We start from the raw sequence: 24117 nt of genomic DNA, 5'->3' as shown, positions 1-24117 counted from the left end.
CGCGTATTTCAGAATTTAAATAGGGACACTTGTAGGATTTAAAAAAAAACTTTAACGTCAACTTTCGGACTTGAATGATTAATATTTCATTTATAACGAAAATTTTCGCGTTTATTGCCGTCTCGAAGCGATAATAAATTATTAGTATCAAATAAACATTTATTTAGTTCAAAGAAAAAATTTATTTGATGCAAATAAAGATTTATTAATTGTAAAAAAATACTTATTTAATATAAATAAAACGCTTAAATAGTTGGAATCAACGTTCACCCGGCTAAAAAATTCGATTTTGGCGAAAATCCACTTGCCCCGGAAAACCCGAAAATCTGACCCTTTGGCTGGGGCCAAAAAAAACGGTTTCTCAGTTTTCACTTTTTCCACATACTTTTGACAGTTCTGACTAGCCCGGCGCTTAAATAGTTGGAATCAACGTTCACCCGGCTAAAAAATTCGATTTTGGCAAAAAATCCAAGATCTGACAATTTGACCCTTGTGATCCTTGGACCGACTTTCCCCCCAGAAAAATCCAAGATCAGACACTTTGGCCTCCGGTGAAAGAAAATTTTTTTCATTTTTCACTTTTTCCACATACTTTTGATAGTTCTGAATAGCCCGTCGCTTAAATAGTTCCTATTATAGTTAAATAGTTCCTATTCAATGTGAAAATACAATGAGGGAAGAGTCTGAGTTTTCTTCATCTCCCGGGGTTATTCTGGGCATCAACTCCCGCTGTCGTTAGCGATGTCTTGCTACATCAATGAATCATCTAGCGAGTACAAGAAGCTACAAAATAACACAGGTTGGAGGATCATGCTGACAGTTAGTCAACGGTTGTTAGAAATCACTATGGCGTTGGTATATTAGAAGACATTGCCTCGGGTATGGTAAAAATTTAATAAGTTGTAAATTAAAAAAGTTCACGCGATTCTTATTTCCTTATGAGCAATCAATGCGTGATTATACGAGCAAGCGCACTCGTGGTAGCTCGTTGAATCCCTGCATGATGAACGGTCTAATGATCAGTCGAGAGGAGTGATGTACAGCTTGCGAAATACCGCGTGATAATTGATGAATTTATACTCGGGATATTTGTCTTCAGAATTTCCGTGATTTTGTTGATGCACACCTGTGGGAATTTCAGTTCTTTATTCAGGGATATTTTTCGTCGTTAATATCATTTGAATGAATGAGGCAATTTCCATTCGTTCAAATGATATTGACGAACTTTACTCAAAGTCCGGAAATTTTTATCGTGTTCAAGTTCCATTGGAATTTCAGGAAATCTTGTCATTGAAAAATCAAATATTCCGTTGATTTTTCGTTCTAATGATCTGGAAATCAATAAAATACGCGATTTTTCAGTTCAATTATTCTGGGAAAATTCAGAAAAATCAGGAAAATTCAGGGAAAAATTGAAAATTCATGCCATTTTGTTGTTGAATATTTACGTTCCACTGAAAATTCAATCAAGTTGTAAAATTTTGATTTCACTCCCATTGAAAACTCATGAATTTCCGTGAATTCTACTTCACACTTGAAATTTCATAACCATTTTTTCCCTAAATTCGATTCAATGTCACTCTCATGAGATTTACTATAATATCTTCCATGAAATTTCAAAAAATTTCCAACAATTCAGGAAATGGAGAAAGGTCTGGGAATTTCACTCTGTCATTCTCCAGTTATTGGAGATTAAATATGCTGTTAAAAATTTTCGGTTCAATTTTTCGTGGCAAATTCTGGAAATTTTTATTGTGTTCAAGTTTCACTGAAATTTCAGGAAATCTTGTCATTGAAAAATCAAATATTCCGTTGATTTTCTATTCTAATGATCTGGAAATCAATAAAATACGCGATTTTTCATTTCAATTATTCTGTGAAAATTCCGAAAAATCGGGAAAATTGCGGGAAAAATGGAAAATTCATGTCATTTTGTTTTTGAATATTTACGTTCCACTGAAAATTCAATCAAGTTGTAAAATTTCGATTTCACTCCCACTGAAAGCTCATGAATTTCCGTGAATTCTACTTAAAACTTGAAATTTCATAACCATTTTTTCCTTAAATTCGATTCAATGTCACTCTCATGAGATTTACTACAATATTTTCCACGAAATTTCATAGAATTTCCAACAGTGTATGTTCGTTTTTACCCATTCTCCCTCAACACGTCCTATTTATTCAAGATTATTTTGGAGAATGGAAATACTAATTGTCGAGGACTCTGTCACAGGTTTAGTCGCAGATAATGCAGATCATACACAAACGTTCCCTAAATCTCTCAAACAATTAAGCACATCCCTGTAATCGTAATTGGATGCTGATGGGTTATTAAACTGTTGTCGAGATATTTCGTAAATGAAAACGAAGAGGGCGTGGCCCATATATCATGCGCAGGGATGGGTCTTTCGCCTTGTGCATTGTACTCTCTTCATTATTTACAGTTCATGCACGTAATGGAGGTTCAAATAGGGAAATAGGGAAAATGGTCTCCATTCTTCATTTTCATTCTTTCGAATTTAATGATAACAGGGGAGAGCACTGCACCCTCCCCCCCTCCCCCCTCCCCCTTTCCCACAGCTCCATTTCTATGAATAATGAATGCGAAAATAGCAACAAACGTTTCATATCAGGTACATGGAAACTCGTTTATTCACGAGTTTGTAAATCGTTGGAATACGAAAACTTGTAATTTCGTGCATCCGTTTTATTCATACAGACTCAACTCGCAGAGAAAAATGTATTCTCGATTGTTCGATGTGGTCTTCAGGTGTACTGTTGAATGGCAAGAATAAGAAAACAATGAGAGCACCACCTTTGGGCTGTATACTTCCGTTTGCGCAATATCCTTCCGGTTTTTGTGCCCCTTTCTGCATTTTGCTTTTTGCGGAGTTTCTCGAGCATTTATTTTTACGGTTCTTCTTTTCTTTGGAAAAAGAAAAACGGAACTAAATAATAGTGTGGAGAAAATAGCCCGTTTTGCCCCGGTGCAATGGTCAGTATTTTATAAATATTTGTGGGGTTTAGATTTATTTTTTCGATTCGTATTGCTTTGAAAAATTGAAGAGTTGAGTAAAATTTCATCAATTGTTATTGTAAACTGTCTGGAATTTTCTTGAATGGTAAATCAAATTATTGAATAATATTTTATTCAATGAAATGTAAAATTGAAAGAAAAACAATTCATTTTGCAGTTGTTTTTGATTCGTATTGCTTTGAAAAATTGAAGAGTTGAGTAAAATTTCTTCATTTAGTTTCAAATATCATTCTTGCGAATCAAACGATCAAAATACTATTTCATTGGAAATATTTTATTACTTGTAATTCAAAATTATTCGATATTTTCTTAAAAATTCAATGGAAATTGCTGGATATTTTTTTTCCCCCGGAATATTAAATAGTCTCAGCCTGTGACAATGTCACTGACATCGATTTATCTCCCAGTCTCTCGATATCCTTTGTATCAAGCTGAAATGTCCAGTTAGTATTTGTCCAGTACTTGAGTTGTTCTTTTAATACAAAATGTAGAGAGTAGGTGAGGAGGGGGAGGGGGGAGTCATTTAACTTATGATCCTCCAGTGTGTGTCGCTATCACGTTGAATAGAAACGTCTTGGATACCAGGGGCGCTTGGACATTAGAAATCTTTGTCCAGTGGCCACGGGATAGTCTGTACACTCAGTGAGATGACTGAGTACGTGCGCTCGATTGAACGAGCCAATGCATTTCCTGGATCACTGCCAAGGTGAAATCATTGTTGGAGATTATGACGAGACAGCTTTCATGGGGCTATTTATGATTTACACGATGTGGGAATGGGGATAATGTCATTAATTTTGAATGAAATGATCTTTATTCATTTTTTTTTTCATTTATTTTTATTTATTTTTACGCTCGTTCGCTACATTAATTTATGCTATATTAGTTAAATTTTTTTTTTTTTTTTCAAATTTTTCCGCATTCAGGATTAGATTGAGCAAATTTGATTCGGCAACTGTAAATTTTTGAAGAGGGATAATTCGGCTAGAAAATGGAATAATTTGGTTTTCTTCATTTGTGTCGGTGGAAACTTGGAATTACTGTTTTTTCTTCGAGTATGGGAAGAATATGAGATATTTTCAAGTTTTATTATCCCATTTTAACGAGAGTAAATGAAAAATGCAATTTGTCAATTTTTTCGGAAAGTTTTAAAATCGATATATTCTTTCGAATAATGAAAGAATAGCCATAAATTCGATTTCTATCCTTGTCTTTTGATAGAATAAATAGAATGAGTGACAAAAAAAAAAATTAAAAAAAAAATAATAATTAAAATTTTTCAAAAATGTTAAAAAAAAATGAAAACAATGTTTTTTTAATAATGCTTTCTTGTTTCATTTTAAATAATTGAAATTAATTAAATAAAGTGGAAGTAAAAATTTTATGCGATTACTATTATGTAATAATGTAATAATACTGAACAGCAGTAATTTTTTTTAAATTTTAATTTCGAACAATGAACTGTATTATTGCAATAATTCATGTATTGGCGATAGAAATTATTTCCAATAGTATTATTCACGATAATAACTTCAACAATTCGTCTCACGAATTCTTCTAGTTCCCTTCAGCTATGAAGTCGTTTAAATAACCCAGAAATTGGGGCATTACCCGCTGTAGCTCGAGGAATTCGTGGCTTTTTCGGTCGGGAGGGGGTTCAAACGCCCATGGATATTCGGGAACAATGACACACGGACAAATTGCACCTCAAGGCGAACTCGAATACCTCTTTACCTCTTTCGGTTGCGCTTAGGGGAACGCAGTTATCATCGGGCTCTCTTTGACTCATTTCGTTTTGTGTGCAGTCAGTTCCAGGTAAATGCACTGCGAGCGACAAAATAGGATCAACGAATTTTTCGACGTCTCGTGACGCCCACATTCCCCCAGAATATTCGAGCATAAAGTTGGATGGGGTGGGGGAAATTGGGACATCAACACTGCGTGAAGTTCCACGAAGTTTTTGGATATTTTTATAATTTTTTTTTCTTGGCGGGAACGATGAATTTTTTTTTCTAATTTTGTTTAAGACAATATATTGTTCTTTAATTAATCATTAATTCCCTGCTTTTTTGGGGCATTAAATATTTTTTATTTAAATTAAAAAAAATTTCATTTCATTTCGATTTTCTTTTTTTTTAATTCTGTATTCTCCACAGCTATTTTCTCTTCTTGCGTCTCCATCAATTTCTTTTCTATTTCATTTACGCCGTAGAATATAGGAAATAGATGTTTAAATTTTTTTTATTTTGTTTTCTTTTTTGTATATGTTTAATATAAAAATGAAAAAAAAAATTATTATTTTGTATTTTCCGATTATTTTTTTTCTTGCTTTTCAATCAATTTGTTTTTCTTCGCGGGAACGGTAAAGTGATATTTGCGATTTTCTAAATAATTATTTTTTAATATATTGCTTTTTTTATTAATCATTAATCCCCATTTTTTTTGAAAATTAAATATTTTTCATTTCCTTTCAGATTTGTTTTTTCATTTTTCCTTTTTTTATTTTGTTTATTTTGAATATACAAAATGAAAAAAAAATTATTTATTATTTTGCACTCTTCCCTTCTCATTATTTTCTCTTCTCGCTTCTCCACCAATTTCTCTCCAGTTGCATTTACACAGTAGAATATAGGGAATAGGTCCGAAATGCGCAAATGCGAATGGGGCATCGACTGCGAGCGTCGGTCCCCATGGGCCCTCTCGTGAGGCACGAGACAATAATCTTCAGATGAACCCCCGGGGAATTACTAGCGACTCCGTGTGTGCGGCCGCGCGCGAGCGCACGCTTCGACATCTCAGCCGAGTAATTTTCAACACCGTCGATGCACCGGTTTGAAAATGAAAATAAAGAATTTTTTTTCTTTTGGGAGGAGGGGGGGAGGGGAATAGTTTTATTGCGCCGAAAGGATTCTTTGCCCCGTGAAATCGCGTGTGCAACAAGTGGAATCGTAGAACATGCCGGGAGGTAACGCCTCCAGTTATGCTAATTTATTCTAGTCTGTCTAGTCGCTGGTCTCTTGATGACCAGAAAATAGTTGTGCGAATTTCACACGTGGAACTATTGGTTTCAATATTTTCCAGGGATTTTTGGTTCTCGGAAGAGCCGAGTAAATCAATCAAATTGGGTGAAGTCAGGGAGTATTTTATGAAGATCAGTGTTGAAAGTTTTTGGCATTTCGAGTTTCGTTTTGTCGCTGAAATTCCATGTTTTACGGGAAAATCTATGGAAACTGGCAATTCCAGTTCAATTATTTTTATGAAATTGATTGAAATCATGAAAATTCAGGGACAAATCTGGAATTTCATTGAATTTTCGATGAAAGTTGAAATTTCATAATTCTTTCAATTCCATTTTTGATGAAACTTGAAATTTCATGATTTTTCCTTCTTAAAGGGAATTCAATTTTCAATGTTGAAAATTTTTGGCTGAAATTTCACGGAATTTTGCCTTTGGAAATTGCATATTTTACGGCAAAATCTGTGAAAAGGGGCAATTGCAGTTCAAGTATTCCATGAAAATTGATGGAAATAAAAAAAAATTCAGGTAAATATATTATTGATTTTTGAATTAATTGATAAGTGTAATTTTGTACTGAATATTCATGTTTTCATTGAAATTCCAAGTTTCTTGGAGAATTCTCGTCTTCTAAATGCCAAAAAATTTGGAATTTTATGGAATATTTGATGAATGTTGACATTTCATTATTTTTTCCGTTAAAGGGAATGCAAATGTTGAAAATTTTTGGCTAACTTTTAATAGAGTTTTGTCATTTTCCGGAATTTCATCATAAAATTCCAAATTTTATGCAAAAATCTATGAAAACGGTAGATTTTACTTGAATTATTTTATGAAAATTGATGGAAATGAGGACAGTTCAGTATAATTTGGTTCTGAATACTCATGTTTTCCTCCAAAATTCAAAGAATTCAAGAAATCAAAAATTTGGAATTTCACCTTCACGTTGAACTTTCGTCATCAAAAATTAATAATTTTATTAAAAAAACGATATTCATGAAAACTATAAATGTCAGTTCAATCATTCCCTAAAAATTTATAGAAATAGATATTTAACATCATTCCAACGAAAACGAAAAATTGAAAAATTTTGAATCAAAAAATTATTCAAATACTATTTAATTAAAAAAAAATCATAATACTGCAGTAGAACGTAACTTTTAGATTTTATTCTTTTATTTTTATTTTCCGTATGTTTAAATATGCAATTTCACCAACGTTTGTGCAACAAAGGGGGTAGTTATTTCCCGCGTCATCTGCCGTTTCATTATGTTTTCCGAAACAATGAGCCAGGGAAAAGGGAAAATAACTCCTGGTATAACTGTAACAAGTAAGAAATAAAGGTTTAGTTGTAATGTGAGGTGGTTACATGAAGACGTCATCGCGCGCCCACGCCGCCCCGTTTGTACATGTGTGTTTACGTTGCACCCACACTTACCGGGTACCAATGGGCGATTTATCATTGTGGGGGAAGATCGAGGACGAGTTATTGACTCGTTTGATCCCTCGGTTACGCCCCGCGATCTCGACCCTTATCCGCGCTTCAGACCACTTATCGATTTTTTTTTTCAAATCTCTCGCTCTCGCTCCTTCGCTCGCGCGAGAGATTTATCTTTCTTTGGGGCTGTGCTGTGTTCGGTTGGGGGTTTGCCTGGTTTTATTTGTACTTCCTCGTCCGGAGGGAACTGCAGTGATTAGGTTTTGCATGACATTTTATGTTGCATTGGAGGGTTGCCGGGATTTATTTGCAGTTTGATGATTAGATTTTGAATTTTTTTTCAATTGAGAATTTTTAATTGTTGAGAAATATCACTGATTTGAAAATTAATTCATGAAAATTTTTGTTCCGAAGAGTATTTTATTGTTTCATTCAAAATATTAATTTTCATGTTGAGAAAAAGAAATCTTGAAGCAAGTGTTGTATTCTTTACTCAAAATTTTTTTTTCTTTCTTGTAAAAAATTTCAGAATCTCTTTTCATTTCTTTCTTGCAACAGACAATTTCATGAAACAAAAACATATTAATTAATTGTTTTGATCCCCAACGAATAAACTCAGTTGAATTCTAACGTGTGTATCATTTTGCACGCGATAAATCGCTGCGTTCGTTACTAAAACGCGTGGATCACCATATAATGCACCCCGAGGGAACCTCTCAATTGTATTCCGATGATTTATCACACCAAAACAATGGTCTCAGGGCGAATTTAATCGAGTAGGAATAAATGTTGATGACTTCCTGATCTTTGAACTAATTGAGTTACGATAATTCTCAACCCCATCCTTTCCACTTTTCATTAAAAAATCAAAAGAAATGTTTCCATTTTTTATTGAAATCTAAGAGACAAATTCGTTCAACAATCAGCCAATAAACATCATGTCGAAATTATTTTTATTCAACAAGAATAAAATGGTACAGTAGATGTAGATGACGTGAAATTAATCAATTTATATTTCACAAATCGAGATTAACGATTTCGTTGTTTATTTTCACTTTTATTCCTCTGAATGCTCGAGTTGACTTGAGCCTTAGGGCATTAATCTGACTCCTGTTATTATTCTAGTGGCTCCTCTGATCAGAATTTGATACATATTAGATCCGTTAAAATTCGCCTCCCCCCGATTGATTATTCCCGATACGAATCACATAATTCACTGAAACTATTGATGATCGAACCATCTGGTAGTCCTCCTCTCTAATTATCATTAGTCCCCCGTAATTTTTTTCAACTGAAATACACATTTTTCCGCAGGTTGAGCCACCGAGAGTGGCACAATTTCATAATAACATATGACTCAGTGAATTTTCACGTGGAGCAAAAAAAAAAGATCTGAAAATTCTCGAATTGCAAATTAACGAACACTCGTTCCCGGCGATTTCAACGAATTATAAAAATAAACTCCGGCATTTCCTCGGGGGATGACTGGGCAGAATAAATCTTGCCCGTCATCTCCGATGATTCAGATATGCACTATATATTATATTCCCTCGTGAAGGACGCGTGCACTCAATTCTATCGGTGTTTAGTGCCACTTTCTGTCAAATAAAGTGGATTTGCCGGGCATTATTTGCACGGGGTTACCGTTAAATCGGTGGCAATCTGACTGGAATGCCATCGCATAACGTCATTTTAGTGCAAGAACTGTCATCAACTTTATTGTTGTCATTATTATCGGATTAAACAATGAATCGGTAGCAATGGCTAGTTTATGACGAGATGATTGCAATATTTACAACTGGTGTGAACGAACAACTACTCTCCGCGTTTTTTTTTTTCTACTTTCATTCCCATCGGTAGTACACTAAGAGAAAAACGACAAAGTTCTCAAACAAGTCTTGCTTGTGCCAAGAAAATAGTTTTTTGAAAATTATCAAAAAGGATTTTTTTGTGCCAAACATGCAGAGAGTGCACCAGAATGAAAAATTTTTGTCGCAAAAATAGATTTAGTAGTTGAAAAAAAATTGCATTCTCCGTAGCCGCAAGAAATGTCATTTCTAGCACTACTCCTTCATTATTCGATACTCCCATACGTATTTTGCTCCCAAAAAATCTTTGTTTTATACGAAACGAGAACGATTGCGCGCTTGAGCGCGCGTGTTAAAGACGAATCGTGACACGAAAACCGAAAGCCGAACGAAGTCGAACACGTGCGGGCGGATCCGAATGTTCGACCAATGAAATTCGAGGAATGAGCGTTACGCTACAGCTTACGGCGTATATTCTGTTTAGAATAGGATAAGGGATAGTAGTTTTTAGTTTCGGCTGTCTAATAATCACAGACAAGAAATGAACCCTTAAATGAAACAATAATAATGATATGATAGCAATCTTGTAAGTTAGGGATAAAATATTTGTTGATAAATTTTCCTCTATATGAGATATTTTCATCCTGAAAAGGCACCGTCTGGTGTGAATTATCCGCCTCTTGAGCCAAATATTTCGTTGCTGTCGAAAGCAGAACAATTATCCATGTTTGAGACTTTCAAATTCCAACCAAACAAATTCTTTTTTGGCAAATTTCAACTAGCGATTTTGTTGGCCCAAACCAGACTTGTTTGACAACGTGTTTGTTTTTCTCTCAGTGTAGGCTTCCGAGTGAAGTCTTTGATTGGACTGCTTCTATTTTTATGGCTATTTTTAGAGTCTTATAGTAGGTGAATTATAAATTTCAACATAAATTATTTATTTCTGGCGAGACTATTGCGATTAGTTTTTTTTAACATCAAAGAAGTTAGTTTCATATGTTCTGCTATGAGCCAAAAAAATTATAGAATTTTCCTTGAACATTAAAAAATAAGATTTGCTGAAAATGGCTAAACATCCTTAAGAAATAAAAAAAAATCACGATTACAGGGCTTTCATTCGGAAGCAAAAATGCGTAATTGAACAGTATTTTCGTTATACACTGGGTTGTTGAGGTCTCATCAGACAGCCCTATGGGTGGTAAATCGTTGAGTGAGGCGACAATGTAATTCAACAGGGTGAGATACATAATCGTTGGTGCCTAGTGCATTAACTGCAATTACCATTATCCTGGTGATTATGACGATTGTTGGTGGTCGAGAATAAATTCCACCGAGAAGTTCATGGTGTGTTAGGTGTACAGTCATTCATGGTGAATTCGTTGAGGTAAAGACGATGGACAATGAGGATAGACTAGGAAGTTTGATTCGGAGAGAATGATGAGTCGAGACTTCCGGAGATTATCATCTTTCTTTGGTTATGCTGTGATGAGATATCCGTATCGGGAATTGTGATATTTTCATGAGTTTGAAATGGCTACCGTTAGAGTAGCGGATTTTATGGGGAAAATCAGATGAGTCAGGAGTTTATACAGCGTCATTGCGGCATTATTCGGTGGGGAGAAATTGATATTCGTTAATTGGAGTTTTTTCAGTCGCCAATTACACTGTTAGAAAAAAAAATGAACGTTCATGGACAGTTGACTACTAATTTTCAGGACAGTGACACTCAGTGCGATTTAGGAGGAAGAAATCATGAAATTTGAGGTTTCACTGAAAATTTAGTAAAATTCCAGAATTTTAAGTCGCATGTAGACGAGAATTCTTTAATTTATTTGAATTTTCAATCTAATGTGAATATTCAGTGCCACATTACATTGAAATTTCATGATTTTTTCCCTCTAAATCGCGTTCAGAATTTTCTGGCTTTCTACTCATTTTCAGGGAAAAATGAAACTAAAATTTACAGTTCTCTTTGATTTTTCCACGAAATTCTGGATTTTTATGCCGGAATTCCATGAAATTTCAGTGGTAATTAAATTCAATAAGAATTTCCAAAAAGTGTACCGGAAAGTTCAGAAAAAAAATTTGGAAAGTGTAGTGGAGAATGGCAGAGTGAAATTTTCAATATTTTTTATTAATCTTCAAAGCGAGATTTGATTTGTCAAAATTGGTTCGTTTGGTCTGGAAATGTTGACGATTAAGAAGACCTGTTTGATCCAACACTTGTCCAATTGAGAATTTGGCAGAATTGGAGCTTTTGATGACATTCACAAGACAGAAAAATTGCATCCAAATGAAATAGGAAGGAGAGCTGACAAAGATATCAATATCAACATCAATTTTTTAACCTACTAATGAAGATCTCGACAGGATCATCACAGTCGGCGAAAAAAATTTGTGCGGAGGCAAAAATTACCAACAAATTGTCATTGTACAGCCACCTGAGATTACACCAAGGGGTTATCCACATGTGTAAGGTAGATAGGATTGAAAGCAAGTGCGTTACCTGGTATCAATTTGTCCGGGCTGGTGGGACTCTTGTCAGCGTTGGATGCACACAATCGAAGACGTCTTTGTGCCCAAGCCGCAATCTAGCATTCATTTTCAAGGAATTTTTTTGGTTTTCAAACTGAGATTCCTTTCCAATTGAGAAGTTGATAGGATTGGAGGTTTTAATGACATTCACAAGACAGAAAAATGGCATCAAAATGAAATAGGAAGGAGAGCTGACAAAGATATCAATATCAACATCATTTTTTTAACCTACTAATGAAGATCTCGACAGGATCATCACAGTTGGCGAAAAAAAATTTGTGCGGAGGCAAAGATTACCAACAAATTGTCATTGTACAGCCACCTGAGATTACACCAAGGGGTTATCCACATGTGTAAGGTAGATAGGATTGGAAGCAAGTGCGTTACCTGGTATCAATTTGTCCGGGCTGGTAGGACTCTTGCCAGCATTGGATGCACACAATCGAAGACGTCTTTGTGCAAAAGCCGCTATCCGGCATTCTATCAAACCCATGGGTCCAACGTACCATCTCACAGGAAGATCGATTTACCTTATGCTTCTCGTGAGAGCGAGCTGAAAGATACCAATTACCATGCTCGCGCGATTTCTTAAGGTCGGATAATTGGATGTGACTCTACGCTCCTGGTGAATAGTTTGAGCGTTGACCTTTAATTATTACAATTTTCATTCTCCGTCCTTTAAAAATGGGGCAGAATCAATACTCCTTTCATCCTCTCAAATGTTGATGATTCACTGAATTTCTAATGACATTTGACCATTTTTTCCGGCTTTGTGATGAGTCTAGACGAAGATTCAAGTCAAGTGTCCGTTCTACCCCACCCCTAGCCTTTCCTCAATGTTTTTCGATGTTGGCAAATTATAGGGATGAAATTTTCGACGCTAGGCCTTTCTTTTCTCAGAAGTTTGGAACTAACCCGGGGGGGCTGGCGAGTTCAGAAATCTCTGAACTTGCCCTAAGGGTCACATTCTTCGTCAATATACATACCTTTGCAATTGGAATTCCATTTTTCACTGGTGTCCGCTGCCGCAGTGCATTCATTTCGTCTACAATTCCCCTCCACTCGTTCATCCACTCAACTCCATCGATTATTTTTTCTTTTGTGCCCGATCTTGACCGCCGATCAACGTGATTTCAATAATTGCTGACTGATGTTTTGAGTATCCGTCAAGATTTTTTTATATTCAAATTTAATAACATGATATCGTGATTCCCCGTCATTCTTACTTCTATTTTTCTGCAGACGAGAGGAATGGGATCAACGTGAGAAGGGTTTCTATTTTTTTTCCGAAAATAAAAAGGAATATCGATTGTCATCATCATTTTCATTTATTTCATTAACATTGCACATTCGCACTTAAATACATTTGGTCTCGACGAATAAATCCTTAGAATTAAGTCGCAGTTGCTCTGAAGGAATGCTCCAATTTTCTAATAATCTATTTTTTTTTCGTTTTTTCCTTTCACACGAGTAAAAACGATGTAATGTGGTCACGGGTGCGAAATATTCAACGATTGGGTGCTTGGCGCGCCGTGAGAAGCCAGCATGTTACGCTTTCGTCAGGGTGTAAGGTAAGACGAATGACGTTGATACAATAAAACACCCGCGGCCTGTCCAGTTTGTCCTGGGGGCCCTCAACACATACACAACGATGAGTTAGCAAATGGAGATGTTACCACCGAGAAACGATTAGTGACTCGTGATGTGCACCTCCTCTGATTCTTATTGGCGGCCGCACATCGAGTTATTCGTTCTTTAAATTTCTTCCAAACACCACCAAATGTTCATTATTTCGTCACCCAATCGTCATTATCTACTCCATGATGATTTTGATTGAAAAAAAAATATTGTTTCGATCATAATTCATAACTAATATTTACAAATGAGGAAAGTAACGCATCATTTATTAAAAACAAACGTTAGAGTTGATGGTTTAACCACTCGGAGTTTTTGAAATTCCTCAACCATCTATCATCCCGTCAGCTAGAAAGATTTCAATTTGCTCTCTTTTTGTTGGCATCCACACACTCGCATCTTCCATCCCGCAACAAAATTGTATTTAATTGTGATTGACTGCCAAGTGAATGTGGGACTCTTGCGTCGACGGGTATTTACGTTTAATATTTAATAAAAAAAGGTCCTCTCTCACTAGCTGCATTTGCATTCTATTCAGAAAATGATTATCATTCTTATGGCGAACAGGTTTATCGTTCTTACTGATAAATAACGAAAAATCTTATTTACAAAGTTAACTGCCTCTAGTGTCGTTAATAAGTTAAAAAGGCATGATTATTTACATGAGAACAATTGAAATATCAAGTTATTTACATCAACGTTTGTCTACCTTGAAGTTACAGTCAACAATCGGATTGGTATCACAACGATTGAAGCGATGATCACGTCATTCTCGTTGAAGTAACTCGTAGAGAGCTGCTATGTAGGTTTGCGCCATTTGAAGGGTCTCGAATTTGCTGAGCTTTCTGTCATTACCGAGACTCGGTACCACATCCCTCAGCCTGTCGAATGCATCGTTGAGACTGTTCATGCGTCTCCTCTCCCTGGCATTAGCCGCCAATCGCCGCTTCTTCATTACTTCAACACCCGGTGCTCCGGTCTTGATCTTCTGAATGTTGTCCTTGGTCTTTTGAATCTCGTAGGGTGTGTCTTTCATGGAATCCTCGACGTCCCTTCTGTACCTCATCTGCATGTGACCGCTGCATCTGCTTCTCATCATGTCCATGTCACTTCTCTGGTCGTAAGTCCCACTGATATACGTCGAGTCGGACTTGCCGTAACCACTGATAGCCTCTAGCTTGTTGCTCTCCGGATAGATCGAGGCTTTCATGAGTGCATCAGCTCCCTGATCGCTGATACTCTTCTGATTGAAGTGTCCAACAGTCTTGACACTAGTCGTGTAGTCAGCTTCGTAGGCATCATCGAAGATCGTTCTGAAGTTGAGGCGTTCATCAACTTCATGGCACTTGGTGGCTTCACGATTGTAGCCCTCGTAGAACTCAGCAAAGTTGAAGGTACTCGGTGTCATTGTGGAGAGGATTCCGGAACCCGTTGCTGTCTCCAGATTTCGGTAGTCTTGGGTGCTGTGACTGTCGATCGAGCTCACACTACCGCAACTGCTGCCCCTTGATCTAGGGGGCTGGGGGTAGGACTCCTGGATCTGCCAGTAGCTTCTTGGATTCGATTCCGGACTGCTTGCTGAACCGTAGCCCTCCGAATCGAGAATGTCGTATTGTTGGGGTAAACACACGTAGCTCGTCATTGTTCTGTCACTAGTTACTCACGAATTATCGCTATCCGTTCTGCCTCGCGACTTGCAATAACACGGAGGAAATTAAAGACAACTGTTTGGTCTCGGTGTTTGGAAAACTAAAGTACTTTGGAGACTCACTGCTTCTCGCTGTTGATGCTAGTGAATCGTTGCGTAAACTGACGACTGTCTTGCAAGTATCTCGTGGCTGGACCATGCTGGCTTCATCGTGAAATTGTGGTGGTGGGGAGGCTGGGCCTCATGCGAAATAGTGGGGTGAAAAAGCCGATGGGCCTCGTGTGTCTTCCCCTACTTGTTCTCCTTGCGGCCCGACGCGGGTGCTTCTTTGTGGGGACCGCAACCAGACACGCCCCTCTTCTTCTCTCTCATCTCCTTGTTTTCTCTTGGTTTGGTCTCTTTGTCTTTCACATCTTTCACCGCTTGCACTGGTAGAATTGATGGCTTTGCTGGGGGCTCATTCTCGGTGTGTGGAAGCTTGTTTGTAATGTGTCTGGATTCAGGTGGGTTGGGGTTTTCGATGGGGTGACGATTCTCTGATTGATCAAGATCGCTGATGGTTATCGGTTAGTTGCTGCTTAGGGGGGTGAACGGGTTGCAATTCACTTTATTGAATAACTTTTTTGGAATTTTCAAGGGCCAAATTCACATCGTTAATGAATATCGAGTCGATGGTGATATTTATGAGTGCTTGAGTATTCGGCTTGGGTTATTATATTGTATTTGCATATGGCGGTTTTTACTTTGACTCTCGTTCTCGTTTCATCTTTATTCTCCTGGTATTCCTCTTGATGACGTTCCATCAGACTGGATAAATCTAAAAGCACTGTAAAAACATGAACTGTCCGATTACTGGTGATTTATCTAGGATGAAATGGGGGCTGGCTGTAACTGAGATCCCAGTGGTTTTGTTCGTCTCTGGTACTTTTGTAATTGTTGGTATTGTAATAAGTTGGAATGTGAGATAAATTTAAGGGAAATTGCTGCGTCGGGGTGAGGGCTTTGATTTTGTATTAATTGGATCAATCTTTGATTGAATGAATTCCAGTCGTCATTCGGGAGTTGTTGATGTATCAATAATTCATGCGACACAGTTGAGCAGTGATTTGTGCCACTAGTTTACGAGCTGCAAAACAGCATTGATCCTAAATTACGAAAATCACTGGCGCTTTTTCGTTGGGCAAGTCTAAGGCTGAAGGGATTCCCTTCTTTTTCGGGCATTCTTTCGTTCTTTTTTTTTCTGTGGCGTACTTTACGACATTTTAAACGCCTTTGGGGTCAGAAATTTGGGGACAAATTTGACTGTTTTATGGGGTCTGCCTAGTTTACAGGAATTTTTTTTTTTTGTTTGTTTGGGGCATTGTGGGGTGCATCCGATGATGAAATGCTGATGGTTTTGCTGAGGATTTAGCGTCTTGAGATGATTGTAAGTACGAAATCAAAAATGAAATTGAATTAAATTTCCTCAAATTTGTTGTGGAATTTTGACGTTAAAATGGTTTCCTTCAAATAGATAGAAATTTAATAAATTGCCCTTATGAGTGGATTTACCACTTGAAACGTTTGACAAATTAGTGGAAATTTATAGTTAGTTTCATTTTTGATTGCTAAAATTGTTAAAAATCACGATGGCCTGGCGGAATAAGAGAAATTTAAATGTTCATACTGGCGGTTGGAATATTAATTCCCTTGGAATTGGTTACCGAACTAGTCAAGGTTCGTTAACTTTTATAATGCAATCATAACCATGTCCATTTGATTTGTAGAACCGACGGGTTGTTGGGTCGTTTTTCAAATCATTCCCCAACTCGCAAAATATTGTGCTGCCTGGCCCCCTTTTTTGGGAAAAGGCAGGGGAAAATCATTCGGCAGTTCTGTCTTCCGAAAACTGGAGCCGAGGGCGTGTACCCTGTCCACAGTCTCGTTTTCCCTTTTTTTCAGTGTCGATTTTCTCCTTTTTTTTGGAAGGAGACCGGAGCGGCGCCTTGGCACAAGGCAAAAGGCCAGATCTCATTATCCTTTTACTAATACACAATAAATGAGCTGACGGTCCTCTCCTGTTGGCTTCGTATAAACACGGGGAAAATGTGCGCGATGCGTGAAGAAATTAGTGGGGGATGCAATTTTGTTAATTATGATTGGATTTGATGGGTGATGGAGATATTCATTGATTGTCCTCGTCATTCGGGGCTTTGTTCATGGGTGATGGCTAATTTATCATCGGCGATTACAGCGAAAGGGCAAATTGATTATTATCTACTGAGGGGATAATGTATTTTAATTATATTTTTGTATTTTATAATTATGATTAAAATATTGAATAAGGGGTGGGGTAAAACGGACACTTGATTCTTTTTTTACTGTTCATTATTTGGGAATTAATTCATCAATTGAGATCGAGAATTGGGCTTTTCATGAGGAAAAATTAATTATTTCATTTCATTAAAAATTCGATGAGTAATTGAAATTAAAAGAAAATTGAAAGTTACTTTGGAAAAACTCTTGAATTGGAAGGATTTTTTTTTCTCTAGATCAAAAACAGGTTTTGGAATTCGGGGATTTTCTCCCGTTTGTGGCACACGCTTTTGTTTTCACATATTCGCTAAATCAAATATGTAACTTGACAGAGATCAATAGGTGTGGGGGCAGAATCGTAGGATACAGGTATAGACGAGGGGAAAATTTATTGCTCGTTCTATTGCAGTCACACCCAAGGTGCTTTAATTACAGGTTATTCAGGTCCTGCCCCAAAAGCCGCATGTTTGCGGCGAAAAATCGTTCAGGTGGGTTTATTGCCTTTTTCCCCGATTTGGAACGTTTTTCTCACCTATTGCGGACCGAGAGGGCGTGCCTCATTGTTTCGATGAGGTCGTTTCGCTGAGGTCAAGATGGATGAGGCTGTGGGGAAGTGCTGGTGTCGTTGTGCAAAGAAATTCAGTGGATTTTTTTATAAAATCATATTTAAAGTACTATTCGATATTTATTTCAGTTTTAAAATTTTTATTTTACTTTTATGATTTTTTTTCAAATTTTCGGACTGCAATTTTTTAATTATTTCATTAATTTTCCTCCAAAAGTAAACTTTCTAATTATTTACGCAGCGTAGATATTCAGTGAAAACTGGCCAATGGCCAAAATCAACTTAAACCGTTTGACCACTTCGCTACTGATTTTTCCCTAAATCAGATTCAATGTCACTCTCACGAGAATTACCATCATATTTTCCATGAAATTTTAAAAAAATTTTAACAGTGTAATATCCTGAAAGTAGCTCTACCCTTACGGTAAATTCAAAGATTATTGAAAACTGTTAAAAAATTGCAGAAAACTCCATTAGATTCGGAATTCTAATTTTTTTCTCAATTTGGGGTGAATCGTCCAGTGTTCGAACGAATAAGGTTACAGTTATTTTTAACGTAGATTTAGAAATATAACCAAGTTGAAAATTGATTTAAAAATAATTATAACTCACCTGTACATCTCCATAGATAATAGAAAAAAATATTATGGGTATTAATTGACGATACAATTAATGATATGAATACAAAAAGCTGAAAATGTGTGAAAACCCAGTAATCGAAATGCGTATTCTGTAATGGGAATATGCTATTGGCGGCGTGTCATCGAAAACTGTTTTTTCCGCTGGTAATAAGGTAACTTGGACATTGTCAATCATCACAATATCATTTGGAAATGTCATAATTTTATTTTTCATGTATAATGCGAGGCATCTCTACCTTCTACTAATTTATTTTATAGAAAAAGTACCAATTAGTTCGATTACTGGTCTGGTTCGAACACTGGTTGGTTCACCCTAATTATCGTTTTGGTTTTTCAAAGAAGAAATGTGTGAACAGCTGAATGAGCCCGAAAATGGGTTCCGAAGCTTTAATAAAAAAAAAAAGAAGAAATGTTTAAAAAACGGGATTTAACCCAGTGTCTTACGTGAAAATCAACATTTCCATTGTAATCAAAGATTAAAATCTGAATTTTTTTTCATTAGATGTGAAAAAATCAAGAATTTTTTTGACACCTCATAAAAAATAATCCACCGTTTTGCAAACAAGTGTTATGATTTAATTATAAGAGGGAAATATATCAATATTTTGCAAAATTTAATTTAGATAATACTGACTGGGTGTGAATTTTTTCAAATTTTTTCCATGCAGTTTAGTTGAAAAATTTTAAAACTGAAAATATCCAAAAGTACAGCGTAGCCCGGCCGAGGGGTAGAGCTACTTTAATTCACCTGAAATAGTGATCTCATCCTCTTGATTATGTTGATCATTCAGACAACAAGAATAATAGCCAATGAATACTTTGAGATGCGTTTGAACCTATCACCGCGAGTTGAATCAATAGCCCACGAGATAAACCCATTATACCGAGGATAGATGCATAGTTTGCAAGCATGACGAAGCGGGAGCCTCGGGAATCGTTAATCCGAGTATTCTCCACGCATCCACGTGATGATGCGCTGTGACATACCTCGTATCCTCACTATTTTACCCCACATTAATACGAACATGAATTTTTACATTCGAAATGACGTCTAAGCACATGTGTTATTGAGAGTATCCACCTCCCCTTCGTCTTGTTTCCCATGCAGACACCTGCCTCGTCATCAGAATCATCATAGAACAAGTTGGATGAAGAGAGACTCCTGTTGAATAGTCTGTGGTGAATGATAATTCAAAAGTTAATGGGTGTTATTCATAATTATTTATCAAGTACTCAAGGTTAATTGAACTTCACTATTTTTTTTTGTGAAAGATGACTGATCTTGAAAATATTGTATTTTATTTTTTATATCAAATAGGGAAATGCCAAATAGGACAGTACACATTTGAAATTTTTATTCTTCTTTTTTTTTATTCTAGCATTTTTATTTTATCATTTATTTATTTATTTTATTTTTTATTATTCATTTTATTATTTATTCATTTTTAATAAATAAATGAAAATAATCATAACGTCTAAATCTTTTAATTCGAATATTTCGTAAATGGAAAAAGTAAATAATTTCAAATTAAAAAATTAATATGTGTCAATCATAATTATTTGTAACTATAACTTGATTGCATTTTTCTAATGGAGAATGACTGACGTTAAAAATATTACAATTTTTTCAATTAAATAATTAATTTTGCAATTGAAAATTTCAACTCTAAACTTGAAATTTTTATTGCGTTTTTTATTCTAGTAATTTTATGCATCAAAAAGTCTGAATGTTTTATTTCCAATATTTTATAAACAGAAAATATAAACGATATCAAATTCAAAAGTTGAAGTGTTATTGATAATTATTTAAATAATACGAAAATTTCCAATCAAAGGCTTCAAATTTTGCGGTTAAATTTTTATTTTCATTTTTTGATCCTTCTGTTCTGACGGAAAATAGCTGATTTTGAAAATATCGCATTTCCCTGAAAAAAGAAGTGAATGTATTTATTAAAAATAAGTAAATAAAAATAATTATAACGTCTAAATGTTTAATTTCCAACATTTTAAAAATAGAAAGTATAAACGATATCAAATTCAAAAATTGAAGTGTTATAATAATAATTATTTAAACAATACGAAAATTTCAAATCAATCAAAGGCTTCAAATTTTGCGGTTAAATTTTTATTTTTTGTTCGCTCTGCTCTGACCTTAAATAGCTGATGTTGAAAATATCGTATTTTCCTGAAAAAAAAGGAGTGAATGTGAACCGTTATATTTATCACTCAGGCATTTGATGATGATCATTAAACTCTCGATGCTGCCCTTTTCATCCACTCGGGGCACGTGCCCCGGGAACCGGTGCCGGCTCTCTCTGTTTATTCTATAATAATAACGAAAATATGTAGATGTTAATTTTTTATATGAAGAGAATAGCTACCGATGGGCTCAGGTAATTTTCAGGAAATGTTCGTCGTTTGTCCGGGGAGCAAGGTGGACCCACCAATGTGTGAAGACAGGCGACTGATTAATTGGCCTGATTATGCCCCCGGGGCAGGAGACCGTGACGCACTCGCGACGCGTGCACACAGTTTATTATCATTTTTATGGAGAAATCAAGAGTTTTAGGCGAGATGTGGAGGGGGGATTGATTGCGAGTTGATTGAATATTTTTTGCTTATTGAATATCGGGTGATGAATGGGCCGTGTCGATCATGATCGCCACGCATCGGGTATCGATCACATCACATCGCTGGGGGGGACCCAATTTACGATCCATTAGCCATGGCTCAATAAACTTTTTATAAACGAGTCATTGTGGGGGAGACCTTTCGTCGAGCGCTAATCACATGTTTCGTTTATTGAAAATATATTGAGGGGTTCGGAAATGGAGAATTTTATTTTTATTTTTATTTTATTCGAGAAGTATTTTTTAGGGGAATTGAGGAAGTGAAAATATGGGGGAAATTACTTTCGGCATAACGTAATCAATAGATTTTTTATTTACTGATAAATTGGCCATTTGTTTCATTTGAATTGAATTTCTGTATTTTTAATTGAATTGAACGTTATTTTTTTCCATTAATTCCATTAATTCTGATGAATTATGTTCATTAAAATAGACAAATAGTGAAATAAAATGGGGTAAAATAATAGGAAATTTCGAATTTAACGAATATAATTTTTCATTTATGTATTTTACTTTTTTTTCCCGAGATCTTGAAAAAATCAGTAGCGAAGTGGTAAAACGGTACAAGTCAATTTTGACTGTTGACCAGTTTTCAGTGAATATCTCGGAATCTAAGGGAGATAGCGAAATTTTCGTAATTACATTTGTTGTAGCACTCAATTGGCTCTACAAAAAAGGTTATAACAACAATGTTGCTATCTCCCTTAGAATCGGAAATAATCCTCAAAAATTCAACTGGGAGATCAGTCGACTTGCACCGTTTTACCACTTCGCTACTGAAATGTTCGTAAATTATTAACTTTTTGTATTAAAAAAAATGTATACCTACCTTTCACTGTGAGCGATTAATTTTACTAAATTATTATGTTTATAAAAATAGACAAATAGTGAAATAAAATGGGGTAAAAAAATAGGAAATTTCGAAATTAACGAATATAATTTTGCATTTCCGCATTTTGCTTCTCTTTTTGCCGAGATCTTAAAAAAATATTCGTAAATTATCCATTAGCTTTTAATATTTTTCAAAAATGCGCATTGACCTTTCATACTGTGTTCATAAAATTAGACAAATAGTGAAATAAAATGGGGAATGTCATTTCCAAAATCGTTAAGACAAGACATTCCCTCCCCCTATAATAAGACACGTTACGCTCCGTGTAACATTGTGAGCGCGAGTTTTTTGGCGGGAGATGTCACGATACCCCGGCATGCGAGGGGTTGCCGGACTATTCCAACGGTCAAAATGTAAATCGAAATGTTCCCCGATCAGGGGAACCCTCAACGGCATTAAGTACTTCATTAAATAGTTCATGATTCAACAGCATTGAGTGCACACTCGCGGGGATTACTGGACAACTCTTTCGATCGGAGACCTCCACTCAATTTCCTCGATAGTGCCACCAAGCATTGTGGGGGTACTTGACACGCTGTATGGTACATCAAACTCTTACCATGAAATATATAAATGACTGAATGCACGCTGCGCACTGACAGTTACTTGCGATGGAACCGTTATTCAGTGCCCAATGGCTTTTGAATTCTTTACAGTTTGTGTCAAAGTGGAGAAATTAATCATTCTTATTTGCGGTTATTTTATCTCATTGTTCAATGCATTCAGAGATATTACGCATTTGAGCCAAATAAAACTCTTTATTCAACATTTTTCTACTTATTTCAGTGATAATTTTTTAATTATATGAAATAAATCATTTTCATTTCAAAACAATAAAGTTTATTTAATTCAAATGAATCATTTTTTTAAAAATCAACGAAAGATATTATTATTATCATTATTATTATTTTAATTTTTATAGTATTATTTAATACATTCAGAGAAATGGCGCATTCGAGTCAAATAAAACACAATTTTTTTAATGATATTAAATGAACAATTTTTATTCCAAAAAATTAAACACAACAATAATTTTATTATGTGTTTGATTATATTTGAAAAATTAATTCGGTTATATTTGAAAAAGCATTTATTTGATTCGGATAAAGTTTATTTATCAAGTAAACTATTTCTCATTTTTTTAATCAGTAAAAGATCTTTAGAAAGCGGAATAATTCCAATTTTTATTTTCAATTTACTGAGAACTCTTTAACTAAATGAGGGAATATGGGTAGATTAAAAATTGAATTAAACCTTTAAAAAATTAACAATCTATTCTTAAGTTATTATTTATTGCAATAGAAGAAATGACGCATTTGAAGCAAATAAAACTCTTTAATCAACATTTTTCTGGTTATCTCAACAATATTTTTGTTGAAAATTGATTGAAAACTTTTGTGTTTATTTTAGTAAAAATGTTTCAATTATATAAAATGAATAATTAATTTTAAAAAAATCCAACAATAATTTTATTTCTCTTTTTAAAAATTAGCAAAAAAATAGGGAACTCTTGAGAGAAATAATTTTAATCAAATGACGAAAATAAATACAGATGAGAAATTAAATTCACAATGTCAATGATAAAATGAAATAGGATGGACTAATTTTTTATTATTTTATTACTAATTCAGACTGCCCTAACAATTGGTTGATATATCGTCGCGTGCCGTCTCGCTCCCTTGAATCTCCAACGATTCAACACATGACATGAACATAACATGTTGCATTACCCGATGCTTTTACCTCATTGGTGTAAAACCCTCGGCCAAGCCATTTGTATCTGTTGGCCACGCGACTGCCACGCGAATGCAATTTCAAACTCCAATGACCGTCATAAGAATACATTCAACATTCCGATGCATAAGTTATGCATTTACGTTACGGTTTTTCAATTTAACTCGACACTTTTCTCCATGTTTCGGCAGATAATGAGGGAAATATTGGGATCCCTGCGAGCAAACAGATACCTGGAGGCAC

General features: G+C 35.4%; 1 protein-coding gene across 1 annotated transcript; it reads right to left on the bottom strand.

The window, feature by feature from the left end:
• Positions 1-14235: 14235 nt before the first annotated feature.
• LOC107046537 lies at positions 14236-15111 on the bottom strand. The gene has a single exon (XM_015269163.1). It carries the CDS (start codon positions 15109-15111, stop codon positions 14236-14238), a length of 876 nt encoding a protein of 291 aa, XP_015124649.1.
• Positions 15112-24117: the final 9006 nt, after the last annotated feature.

This window comes from Diachasma alloeum, unplaced genomic scaffold (assembly GCF_001412515.2).
Source record: "Diachasma alloeum isolate Michigan unplaced genomic scaffold, Dall2.0 Dall_scaffold_01487, whole genome shotgun sequence".
NCBI classification, from domain to species: Eukaryota; Metazoa; Arthropoda; class Insecta; order Hymenoptera; family Braconidae; genus Diachasma; species Diachasma alloeum.
Note: the sequence above shows the minus strand (reverse complement) of the source record. Positions and strands in the feature narration are given on the sequence as shown.

What these genes read in the sequence shown, in the direction of transcription:
- LOC107046537 (XM_015269163.1), bottom strand. Translation starts at nt 15,111, where the DNA reads ATGACGAGCTACGTGTGTTTACCCCAACAATACGACATTCTCGATTCG.